This window comes from Bactrocera latifrons, unplaced genomic scaffold, assembly GCF_001853355.1.
Source record: "Bactrocera latifrons isolate USDA-ARS-PBARC rearing strain unplaced genomic scaffold, ASM185335v1 scaffold_73, whole genome shotgun sequence".
Taxonomy (NCBI): Eukaryota; Metazoa; Arthropoda; class Insecta; order Diptera; family Tephritidae; genus Bactrocera; species Bactrocera latifrons.
This window is the reverse complement of record NW_017537412.1, coordinates 853000-866626: the sequence shown is the minus strand read 5'-3', so window position 1 is coordinate 866626 and position 13627 is coordinate 853000. Positions and strand designations below refer to the sequence as shown.

General features: G+C 36.5%; 1 protein-coding gene across 1 annotated transcript in view; it reads left to right on the top strand.

Moving 5' to 3' along the window:
* The first annotated feature begins 567 nt into the window (after positions 1 to 567).
* Positions 568 to 13627, top strand: part of LOC108976120 (potassium voltage-gated channel protein Shaker) — a 354344-nt gene continuing 341284 nt past the window's right edge. Inside the window, exon 1 of the mRNA XM_018945033.1 lies at positions 568 to 1491. Coding sequence (XP_018800578.1) covers positions 1346 to 1491 — 146 coding nt within the window. The 5' untranslated portion in view covers positions 568 to 1345. The remainder of the gene's footprint in view (positions 1492 to 13627) is intronic.

Below are 13627 nucleotides of genomic sequence, written 5' to 3'. Positions count from 1 at the left end.
TTAAAAATATAGGCTCCCATTTTTAATTAATTAAAATTAATGAATAGAAAAAAATTAATTTGAAAATATTAGTTAATTAAAAGTCTTACAATATAAGGGTAAATAAATATAATAATTAATACATATTATAACTGCAAAACAAATTAATCCAGCGTAACGTCAGCCGCCCATAAATTACACGCCGCTGCTTAGAGAAAAGTTATAACAAAATCAAAACAAATAATTAGTCCAAATCCATACACTTCCCTATGAATGCGTCATTATTATAACAAATGTTAAAATATTTACTTAAAGCAATTTCAATTAGAATAAAATCAATAAAATTTAGCTAATACAAGTTGTACGAAAATCAGCAAAGAAATCGTAAACACTGACAGTTCACAAATACAAAAGCGGTTACTTGGCTTGAACCGGTTACTTAAGTCAGATATCATATAACAAAGTTGTATAAAAAACAAGCACATTATAACGATTAACCAGCAAAAAACGATTACTTGAAAAACCGGTTAACCACATAAACACCGATTACTTACAACAAAATATTTTAACGCGTCGTGCAATAAATTTTACGCCTAAAAAATATTAACTAAAATAAAAAAGTTGGAAAACCGGTTACTCAGCACGCAGTTCACTGAAATTAATAATATAAAGAATTATGCTGCAAATTATTTAACAGCTGTCACTAATTAGCAAATATTTGTGGAATAAAAAGAGCTATAATTAAATTAACTAAAAAAAGCGCAGGAAAAATCCAAACTTTCATTAGCGGCCAACTAATTATTCGCATTCAAAAAGATACTCCAATCTAAAAGCAAAATCTAATAAACCCGCTCTAACTGAACCGATTACTCTGTGCAATGCCGTGTCCACGACAGAAAATTTTCACACGCTCGTATGCGTTTACGCCGCCAGCGACAAATGGCAATCGCTGGTGATTGCACAGACTGCACAAGCATTTGTGCTGCAAGAACGTGAAATTACAGTTACTGTTGCAACAACAACAACTATTCACTACTCAAAGCTCAGCTCTCAATAAGAAGCAAAATATAAAAAGTAAAGTAATTTAAGTATTAAAGTTAAATTTGCGCGTTCGCGAGTGTTTGTGTTTTATATAATTTAATTATTTTCGTTTATCGTCAACGCAATTGAATTCTCTACGCAACTCAACTCAACGCTCAACTCAACACAACTGCACGCCACTTAGTGCGTCGCGACGTAATCAAAGCACGAAGACGCTGACACGCGTTGACGTGCTCGTTGTGCCACTACCACCACTACCACCAATTTTCAGGTTGTTTGTTGTGTACATTGCTATTGTGTTCGTACAACAACAACAGCCGGCAAAATGACGATGTGGCAGAGTGGCGGCATGGGAGGCCATGGCTCCCAAAATAATCCATGGATGAAATTAATGGGTATCGTACACAAGGAGCGACGACATGCGGACAATGTACAATCGCAGAGCGGCTCCAACGAACGGAATCTAAATCAGTAAGTACATAATTTACGATTTTTTATGCAGACAATCATTTAAAGATATTTTTGTTGTTGTTTAAGATTATCGCAAAGAAGCGAAGGGAAGAACTTACGAGTGTTTTTCAAGTAGATTTCAGGTGATGCGCATTGCCTGTGGAGTTTTGATTATAATCTTTATGTTAATGCCGCGGCTCAAAATAAAGTGCATAAATTTGTAAAATACAAGTATTAAAGCCTCCTTTATGCTAAGAAATTGTGTAGTCACTCAAAAGATGATTATCTAGTGCTCCACAGTATAGTTAAGTGTACAGAATAACGGAGTGCCATGAGATTAAACTTATCTTTAAAGTTGTAAAGTTCTCTTACAAATGTTTGGCAGACCTCCTTTTCTTTCAATTTCATGCACTGACACATGTTCAGGCCTGCTTAATGCTTCCCAAAATGGCCTACACCGTAACCGAATATTGGAAAAGTACAATGTGTTTGGCTGTCGTTGGATTTTAATGATTTGTAGGTGTGTCTCAGCAATATTTGTGATTTTCAGATCTAAGACGCTCAGTTTCTACAACATATTACCGACCTTTCAGCTGATGATTTTGAGATTTTGAATGTATCGAGACTTATAAAAAGCGTTAAATATCGAATGGTTAAATACGAACTCGGAATCTCCATGGTTTAACTTATAAATATGGCAGTTGTTAGAAACTGTTAGAAGTTGAATAATACCGAAAGTTGCAGAGAGTTCCTTTGTACTCTGTAACAGTTGAAACCAACTCAGAAAAATCATATCTCAATCTGATTATAATCTTCAAAACAGGTTACTTTTGAGCCAATATAAGCATCCTAATACTTAGTCCAATGCTCTGCATGGTTGTTACAAGCCTCGACTGGGATGAGCACAGAACATCAGCAAAGGTTTTTGGATAGAGTCCATTCGTTGGATTGATGGACTGCTTCACCTCACATTCCTACCGCAAACCCACGTCTCATCGTAAGTGATGATGATGATGAGTGCGATTAATGTAGGGCATTGAGCTATGTTGTCAATCATCTCTTTTGCGACCTCTTTTCGATGTCGTTTTTGCAAAAGATTGAAGTCGCTTGGTACGAGTCTAGAATTGACACGTTTTATGCCCAAAACATAATCCAAAATATATTGAGACGATCCTTAAAACATGTTGATAAGTACAGATGCTGGAAAAAATTTGTTATTCATTCTTCTAACGGCTCAGTTTAAATGGACCAATCTGACTCAAATTAGATCAGATGGTGTATATGCACAAAATGGTATTGCTTTTCATTCAAGGTTAGAGTTAGTTTTCGTTATTATTTGAAAGAACATTCTTTGACATTTTGTTGTGGAAATTATCTCTTTCAAATGTTGGCCCTAGAGTCCAATCTTCGATGACTCGTTCTAGCATTTCGGCTGGTAACTGGCGAGCGATACGCATGATGACTTGCTCCAAAGTCTGAAAGAGGACCCCCACAGGAAAAAGTCTAACCGTGTGATATCATACGTTCTTTGAGGCCAATCTACTGCTCTAACTATACTAATCCATAATGCAACAAAAAAAAAAAAAAAAAAAAAAAAAAATTTAAAAAAAAAAAAAAAAAAAAAAAAAAAAAAAGTCGATTTCTCGAAAATTTCACACTGAGACGATCCCTTAATCTTTTGTATTTGAAAAGGTATTGAAGTTTTTTTCTCAATATACAAACATACCAAACAAGCTAGAAAAGCTAAAAGCTTTTAAAGAGGTCACCAAATCGTGTCTTTCACTCCAAGAGGCATTAAAGCCATTTAACCCTTACTAAATTTAGCCCGTTGAAAATATTATAAATAGTCTAGCGCCGTATACAGTAATTAAAAATTAATTAAAATGTAATTATAACGTAATAACGGTACAATTGCTCTGACAGCAGCAGCGCAGCATTGCATTATTTATTTCGAAATATATATTTACATTTATTCTTTCACCTCCGAACAGCGTGTGAAGCTGCATTTGATTTACTCGGCCATTAAAATTTCGCACATTAAATCGATTAATTGGTTTTGTGCTACAACGTGTGTGTGTGTGTGTGTGTGAGTGCATTGTGGCGCGCGGGCGCCCTTTGCAGGGCGAAACGCACATGGCATCCATATAAACACTTCCGCAGATCTCGCAGCAAATGCAATTTGTGCGCGCGCTCACTGCATTTGACTTACAGCGCAGAATTCAATTTGGAATGCGAAAGCAAATTACAACACCTCTGCATTACACTGCCGTTATGCTATACCTAACTATGAATAAACATTATGACTGTGCGTGGGTGTGTGGGTATGCGTGCCTTGCAGCTGCCGTCCAGTCGTGTGAATAATCCTTATTAAATTTACTCCCACCAGCGTGCAGTGTATTCGGTTTGTGTCGTTAGCATAGAAATTTGCACATTTGTTGTAATAGAATGGCTGCTGCATGCTATACATTCCGATTGTGGCATACTTATAGTATAACATATTCATAGATGTGTATGAGGGCGCTTCAAAATTCAACGCAATTCAACCTTAAGTATGCTTTATGGACCGCTGCTTCGAATTGCTGCCTTGGAATATGGATTATGGTCATCAGTATGCTGCTCGAGTGTTGATAAGTTGTTAATCGTCTGAAATGTGCTAGGTATGTCGAACGGATTTACAGCGAACGCTTGCAGTTCCCAGTTGGAGCCACTGGACAGCGCAATATAAATCAGGTCGCATGTGAAGTAGCGAAAGCGATGTTTACCTGAAACAAATATTTTTTTTTTTATACTGCACTAGCTTCTAATCTTGGAGCTGGAACACGAGCTCATTAGATTCGCTTAGAACATAGAGAAGGGGATGTAAGATAAGCACTGGGAATGGGTTTCCTTTAAGATGATTCAATATAAAATTGGAGGTTTTAGAGAGTTACTTTTGTAACAATAAAAGTTAAACTATAGACCTAGACCCTTCTCATGACCGCTTTTACTAAAGTACATTGACGTCGAATGATTTTTGCCTTATCAGAGAGGTGGAGAAAATGCCCGGTATTTTTTGAACACACCTCACATCAAGGACCTTCTGAGGAATCTCTTCCACATTGGATTCGAAGAAACTGGATAGTTGAAATAAAGCACGCAGGTTGGCTATGGATTTGATAGTTCACAAAGGGTTAAACTTTTATCTGCGTGTATTGGTATACCACTTTCTGGAACCTAGTGGTAGTTTGATCCAGTGGACTTTCAAGTAGCGAAAACTTTTAAGCAATAGCAGGTCTGAAATACCTTCATCTGTTGATGTTTTAACAGGTACCTAATTCGCGTTAGTATGGTAAGGATTAGATATGTTATCATCGAGGTCATCCAACGGTAGATCCAGGAAATGTGCTGTTTCGATGGGGTCGTACCATAGGGAGAGGGGTGCCTGATGTAAAGAATTAGCAGGGCATGCAAAGAGGTGGTTAGTGTCATGTAGGGACTCGTTGCACGCCGGACATATGTTTGATATGTCAGGGTCGATTCTGGATAATTAGGAGTTTAATCTGCTACAGTATACAGAACGAAGCTACGCAAGGATCACTGACGATTCGCGTTGCAACTCAAGCTTATCGTCTGTAATGGGGGGTGGTTTGACTCCAAGTACGCTATTTATTGAGAAGGAGTCAGTGAAGTTGCTAATGACTCCACTGTGAATGGCGGTCACTGAATGCCTGAAGGTTATTGCGTCCGAAGACCTCTTGATGCTCTTAGGAGGCATACGGGCCTCTTGTGCATGTGTTCCGTTGCTTGAGTTTGTCAGATTCATATTTTCCGTAATGGACGGTATGCATGGTCTTTTAATCCTTATATAGCTTCTTAGTCTTTCAGCATTAGACTTGATAAGCCGTTGTCTTCTGACCTTGCGAAACAACTCCGCGTGCCCGAACCCGATTGGTTTCTGAAGTAAAAAGTAGGTTCGTATCGAAGAATAATCGATTGTTCATCACTTTTACTGACAGTTTCTTGGTCTGTTAGCGTTTGCGAAGAGACATTTATTCAGAATTTTTTTTTTCAGTAGGATGCTGATTATAATTGGGGGTCCTTTCCAAAACCAGCTCCATTAGAAGAGATGCCTCTAGTTTTATCCAAAATCCCATATTTCATACTATTTTGGAGAACATGTCCATTCTTCGACAAATCGTGGTTTTCAGAGTGTTAGTTATAGTTCTAAACAAGTGATTGCCGTTACCAAAGTTGGAACTAATTGTCTAAATAAAATATACACCAGTTCTCCTATATTTTTTACTTCAAGAGTCAGTCTTTGCAAGTCCACAAAAAATATTTTTTTTTTTTTCATAGTATCATTTATACTTTTTTCTCCCTCGCATTAATCATTAAAAGCCGCTTTTTCGTGGCTACAAAAATCCAACGTTATCTCCCGAGGCATTCTCTTTTGTACTCTCGCCATTCACTCGACTTTGAGCGACTATTTAATCCCAGCGCTAAGCGAACTTACTGACCTCACGTTGACTGGCCTTCATGCGGCTGTTTGTCCTTTCGCTGGAGAGCCTTAAACTGCCTGAATATATCTAGTGCTACATAAATATATAAAAACTTGTATATATGTATACGCATATATACATACACGATACCATACTTCAGTAAAATATTTATGTACGTAACATATCACATTTTTCACAGCGGATTTCTCATATCTTCTTTTCGTAAAAAATGCAAATCCTTTTTAAATTTTTATACTCTTAAAGGCCTTGTCGGTTTGTTTGACTTCATGCATGTACCTTTGTTGGCTGCGGCCGAGCCGAGACATTCACTAAACCTTCGTGTCTTACGCTTTCACTGCCATAACTTATTTTTCCTGCTTTGCCGTCCTTTGTGTTTGGGTCAGAATGTTAACAATTGCAGGTAAAGAAGTTATGCGTAAGTGAGTTTGTGAAAGGATAAGAGAGCAACTAACGGCACAACTTACATGTTTTATTTGCACATAGAATGGCACTTAAATACACAATGTATTTCGTAGGAAGTGAGGCTTTAAGTTGTGAACGCTGATATCCTTACCCTTTATCTTTTGTATACCTTTGCTTGAGTGTGTATGTATGTGTCTCACAGACACTCCCATTTCACTCGACTTAAACTTGTAGGCGTGCTTTGCGTATCGTTAGCGCCCATTTGAGGTTAAGTGCGCCCACAACACATGCGGGATAGTCGAAATGGCTCGAAGATTGCGCCAGCTTGATTGAGAAAGATACCTATGACCCTTGTATGTGCGTTGCGCTTTTGTGTATTTAAATATTAATAATTTAGAGTGGTTGTTTGTGGTAACGAAAGCAACAGTTTCAATTTCGTATTTAGTGTAGAGCCTTCTGGAAACAGGCGCCTAAATATTAAACGTTGCAATTGAGAGCTGGCGGGAGTAACGACAAAGGGCTACATTGTTTAGGTGGATGCGGATTTGTTTAAAACTCGGTTATTCTGTTTTCCGTGTATTTTTTATCTTTGGGATAATAGTTGATTACATTTAATGCATGTAATGGAATACTTGTTTAAGGCTTTAAAAGTTATTCGGACCATTTTTTAGTAAAAAAGTAAGTGATATTATTTCTATTTGATCAATAATCGAGGAATACTATATGTCTTTCAAATGATAAGTTTAAAACAAATTTAGGTACGCAACTAAATTCTCGATTTTTTTAATGAAAATGCAATGTTATAGCCAGAAAATGGTTATAAATAAATTTTTTGAAGTATTGCTCTTTGCTAGTCACAACTTTTTCAAGTATTTCTTACAAAGCTCGAATACCATGACAGTAAAACTGTTCATCTTGTGATGCTATCGAAGAATCAAGCCATTTTTAGACATCCTCTTGTGTATGAGACTGCTCCTGAGTCAGAGTATTTGCCATCGAACGGAACAAATAAAAATTAGACGGTGTAATATCTGGGGAATAAGCATTCCTATGTAGCTTTTCACGGATTTGGCAACGTGAGGCCGATCGTTGTCTTGCAACAGAATCACTCTAACGTGCCTCTCCTGATATTGAGGTTATAAGTAAGCCAAGTTCCTTGTTTCTGAATCACTTCCTGCGCATATAACCGCTTTGAAAGGGTTTGGTGGGTGGCTTCCTATGTTGAAACAAGGTTTTTTTGCATTTGATACGGATTCTCTCGCCCAACGTCTCCAATTTACCGTCTTCGTAGGATATTTGGCCTTCTTTCACGCGGACAGTTGTTAATATCGAAAATCCCGTAGTTAAAGCGCAAAAAACAATCCAGATACAGTGTTTCACTTGATTCAGCACCTTCTGAACTGTTTGGAGTTCCCGATGTGCTTCAGTCGCCAATTTCTTTGCCAAAAAACCTTCTTTGGCAAAAACTCGGACATATTCGCTCAACCAAAAGTATAAGACACCCAAACAAAAGTGGAAACGCCGCTTCTCTTTCAAATGTCTAGCTTACGTAAATTACGTGTTGAATATATAAAAACCGATCGGCACAATTTGCTGGAGCTATTTATTAACAAACAGCGGGAACTTAGTGCGCACCTAATATTTAAAAATCTTAATGATGAGTAAGCGATTTTAAGTACCGATTTTAGTTTTTGACTAACGAAATGTAAAAATTATTTGAAATTTCTCTAAACTTGCTGTGTAAGTTTCAATATATCTATATATCGAAAAACGATGAGTTCAGTGTACATAAGAATCTCAATTCCTTCTCGTAGTCATCTCGCAGTGCACCTACGCAGTTTATTATTCAAAGTCAAGTTCTTTATTTCACTTGTTCTTTGTTTAGCGTCTGTAACGTTTTGGTTTTGTCGGATTCGACTAGTTTTTAGTACACCAATCGCAGGATTGTCAGACAAATTTCATCATCATTTTCATAAACACACTTCTTTTCAAGTGTAATGTTGCATTTTGAAGAATGTAGGCTCCTGAGCTACATATGTTGCCATACGTCTACTTGTAATCTTGACTCAACATTAACCGAAATGGGACTCTCCATAAGAGAAGTTGAAATCATATGACATCTCTTTGATCAGGCGCCATTTCTTTAATCATTAACAAAAAGGTTGGTTGACTGAGGCACGCTTCCCACTTAAATGCCTTTGTTTGTGATAAAATAGACTCCTTAAAAGACTCTTGCCACATTTTCATTGTTCTCTGTCGTGATTCGATTGCAGACATAAAATTTCAAGTAAAGTCGTTGTTAAATTCCAAACGTTCCCAATGTTCCATGGTAAAAATCAAAAAATCTTTTCACGTCGGGAATAAAATGCTAAAAAACATGGAAATTAAATAAGCATGAAAAGGTTGTACTTATCTACAAAAAAAATTATAGATTTGATTTGCACGCGCTTTTTGGGCCAGTCCGGGTCAAATGTGATCAGATGGTAGAAAATTATAAATCCTTAGAATAGTTAATTAGACAAAGAGAAATATTCTGGGATGTCTCAAATTAATTTGTTCCTCGTTAGGTGGGTAGTTTTCACTCTATATGGGGGGAATATTTTAGATTTAGGTTTCAACTGATTATATGTATATGCCAATTATTGGTACGTGTGTATGGGGACACTGTAATTTCCAAAAGTATTTGAGTACAGCGATGGTTTTTAGTAGGATTACCATTCAAAGTTATGGAATTATGCAAGCCAGTATAGGAAATATATATGTTTTGAAGACGAGTAATGGCAATAAGTCTCATAATGAAGCTATTTACAATGGTTTTTTTCATAATCATTTAAATTGCGTTGCAAACTATATTTAAAATGGAAGCCTAACGATTTTTGGAATTCCTTACACATTTTCTATGCTTTAAGGTTTCCAGAATTGTAATTAAAAAATTCTATATTAACATTACCATGAAATACATACAAGTTTAAAGAAAAAAAATAAAGCTGCTTGAGCACACTAGGAATGATTGTTTATTCAACTTAGCATACATAAAGGTAAATGGTGACTTAAAACGCACGTTCAGCCCAAAAGCAACAGTAAAAACTGCACAAACCAAACACAAACCGCCCTCGTTCCAAAGAGGTCGAAATGCGAACACAAAAGACAGAAAATGGAGAAAGGTAAAGTAAAAAAAAAAAAAAAAACAAACAACACTATTAGCCAAACACAAAAGAAAAAAGGTGCGAATAAACGAAACTGCGTTAAAACGGTGAGCACAGAAAGCAAATAAAACGACACGACCAAAAAGGGCGAAACTAAAGGAAAAAAAAAAAAACAAAATAAATGCGAAATGTTAAACGCAAACACAAGTGACAGTTACAATCACTCAGCGCCAATTTAAGCATACGATTCATCAGGGAGAACTTTAGCTATGAACCGTACCCCCCGAGGTGACCCACCCACCGCGCCAACGCTACTCCCGTCTCTTCAGCACTTGACTGCTACTGCACCCAATATGCCAATCAAGCGCAAATTTATTTACTGCGCTCCGCTCCGTCGTGATTTACTTACCATTCCAACCATCCAAATGGTCACGCAGACAATTCGCTGAAGGGCTGGAGAGCGAACCGATACAATCGAACGCGCCAGCAATGCTCACTCACTTAATATGGCCACCTAATACCCACTGGCGTGCAGTAGAAATGGGTGTGTAAAACGCCGCTAAATATCGTTAAGTAAACAGACACACACCTAATAAATAGATTTTTTTTATAGGTCGGCGAGCTTGAAGGCATGTAATTAATTTGCACTATATCGGCTGTTAGCAATCGCTGGTGTGTTGAAAGCGCGAAAAGGGTCATTTTGATTTATATAAAGAGCGGTGGAACTAACGACTTTTGATTAATGTAAACTTTAGTCGGAGTTGCTTAGTCGATGTCACCTTATCAGCGCAAATGGATTGTTTGAGGAAGAGTATATGTTGCTTTGTATAGAACTATTTTCGTGTATGAAACGGAAAAGTTCCAAATTGGTTTTGCCTAAGATGGTTTGGGATGTTTAGGAATTTATCCATCAAGTTAGAATCCAGTCAGTTTCCTATAGGAATTCCTTTCAGGAAAAATCGTGAAGTATAATTTTTATTGTAGCGTTCAGTTTGGTATATACATTAAACATAAAGTTTATGATACCGGAAACCATATCAGTTTTCTTGTAAATTACTTTTCTCGTCGATAACTTAGTAAAAACTGAGATATATTTAATAAATTTGGTATTCATGTTCCACCCAAGAACGGATTATATTGCGGATGGGCTGAATATATATTTTGAGAAATTCTGAAAAGTGAACGTGACCTTGTTCCCTAATGAGTCTAACCACTTATGCTAGTTTAACCAAATTGGCTTATGACAAATGTTTTTGGCATCTTCTTCGAAAGTTCGACACTAACAAAATTAACTTTAACCAAGCCATATAGTTTATATATCAAAAGTCAATGACCTTATTGAAAAAAAAAGGACTTTACTCAAATTGTGCATTTTCAGTATTCCATATCACGTATAAAAATCCTGAAAAGCGGACTATAACTTTTCATGTCCTCATATACCAAATATGTGGAGTACAGTGCATGTGGTTGATTTTTTACAGAAAATATTGGTCAAATCTATGAGATCCTATATATTTATGTTAAGAGCATGTATTTGTGAAAAATGGATAAAATCGAGTCACTACTACTCTTAGTCCAAAAGCACTAATACTAATATTTTTGAAATCCCGATTGACTTTATAACGCATATCCATATATGAAAGCTCTGAGGTACTTTAATGAAACTCAATAAGTATCTATTTCTAATGATATGCCGTAGTATCAAAACTGAGTGAGATATCGACACGAAAGGATTTTCTTTACTCCAGTACACTTTTTGTTATACGTACATATATCGGTTACCATTCATAAGTTGGTTCTACTTATACCGGTAATATAATATTGGATATACTAAAATTTTTATATTGCTGAAAATGTGAGAAATCGGTTCGCAGCTCCCTTATAGAGACCGTAATGATTTTCTTTAGTTTAGCAGAGTTTAAGTTATATATGGGTAACATATCGGTTATGTAGCAGTTATACATCAGTTAGTATTTGAGTATCTTTACAAAATTGCATTGAAACATGTTTTTGATTACAACTGAACTAGTTGTTTAAAACTTATATATTATATACGCGATATAGCGATTTCCATATTTCGATTTTGACTTTCCATCTGACTTTAAAGTATTTACCTGACCGAAATAGTTGTGATATTTTAATGAAATTAAAGAATGAAATGAATAAAATGAAAATATTCTTAAAAATTATATAGAATAGCGATGAATATAAATGGAATTGGTGGTTGGATGTGGGTCCAAACCTGATATCTCTAATATTCTAATTTCCGCTTCTGTGGACTATGTTTTCCTTACATAGCCTCATACTAAATTGAGGCCTTTTGGTTGAGTTTATATCACACATATATCACATTTGAGTTAATTAACTTGTTTTGAGTACCATTTTCTGGGATATGAGGAAAAATATTGTCGTAATGAGACTCTCTAGTAGTCTCTCTTCTCCTAGGGCCAATAATACGAGTTAATAAGCCACAAAAATTTAATTGTAATCCATTCGATTTCTTCAAATAAAACTAGTTTCGGGAGTACAACACTAGAACTTAGACTCTCCTTACCTATTTCGATTTAAGCAACCAGCCAAGTTAAAAAAAGGATATATTTTTCCTGAAAAATGAATTGTGAATTATCTTCTTCAAACATATCCACATTACTGATAATAAATGTTATAAAAATAGCTGAATAACGGTTGGTGTGAGTAGTGAATAAAATAGTGAAAAATGAAGGAAGTGAAAAAATAAATTACAACACGTAAATAGCGGATAGCCAGAGCGCTAAAAGCGGTCAGCAGGAAGCATGCAACCGAACAGCGCTAGCGTTTGCAACAATTACAAAACTTGCCACATAACTACAAACGAACGCCTGCCTAACAATGCATGGCAATAGCAACGACGATAAAAATAACTACAATACCACCAACAATGGCATTAGTACAAAGCAACAGTAAAAGCGGCACAAGAATACCGACAGTCGGTCCTTGGCGGCTTGCATGCAGCCCGTGGCCAATCGTCGGTGTATGGCAGACGGCACGAGCCGGCGAGCCTCGGCGGAGAGGCCATGTAATAAATCATTGCATCAGTTATTATAGCATAGTCGGTGGTAACTAGTGATTGGCTGGTCATTGTGTTTGTCTACTGATTGTTAATATACTCTTTTATTATTATTACTAGTGGTGTTGTTGTTGTTTGTGGTAGCTTATATACCCTCTATAAGGTGCATTAAGTTTGCCACGAAGTTCGTGAGAGCCAAAAGGAAGCGTTGGATATCCTATAAAGTATATAGGGTCAGCGTGACGCTCAAAATCAATTTAGCTATGTCCTCGACAGACGGACTGTATACATATGAACTAACCCTAAGTTTTTAAGATATCGATTTGAAGTTTTGCACCCGTCCTTGTCCTACGAAGAGGCTTTTCATATGTTGGAATCGTCGATATGGGACGGCTGTAGCATATAGCTGTCAAACAAACTGAACGATTGAAATAAAGTGCTTGTATGAAAATCTTTGTTATTTGACGAGATATCTCCGCAGGATTTGGTACAAATTATTCTCCAAGACAATGGTGAAATCTCCAAAGAAATTATTAAGATCGGATCATTATAGCATATAGCTGTCATATAAATTGACTGATTCAAATTAAATCTTCTATAGGAAACTTTTTTGTTTGACCAGATATCCTCACAAAATTTGGCCTGGATTATTGCCCAAAGCAGCTCTGTAATCTTCGAAAAAATTGTTGAGATCGGACTACTATAGCATATAGCTGCCATACAAACCAATCGGTGAAAATCAAGATATGGTTTCGTTTACACCTTTTTATGCTATAAAAAATGGATCTGTGAAGGGTATTATAGCTTCGATGAGGACGAAATGGAATGTTTTTATTGTTTTATTATAATATTATCACTGGTGTTGTTGTTGTATGTTTCAGTATCTTTTTGCTTTTATTTGCACATTTGCGCTTGTAATTCTAATGGATATGCCGTTAGACAGTTAGTGGGCACACAAATCGACATACGGACAATCAGGCCAACTGCGAACAGTTGTTAGGCAGGAAACGTGGCTTTAAGTATTGCATGACCGGTTATAAATGTCGAAAGTGGGACATAAATGG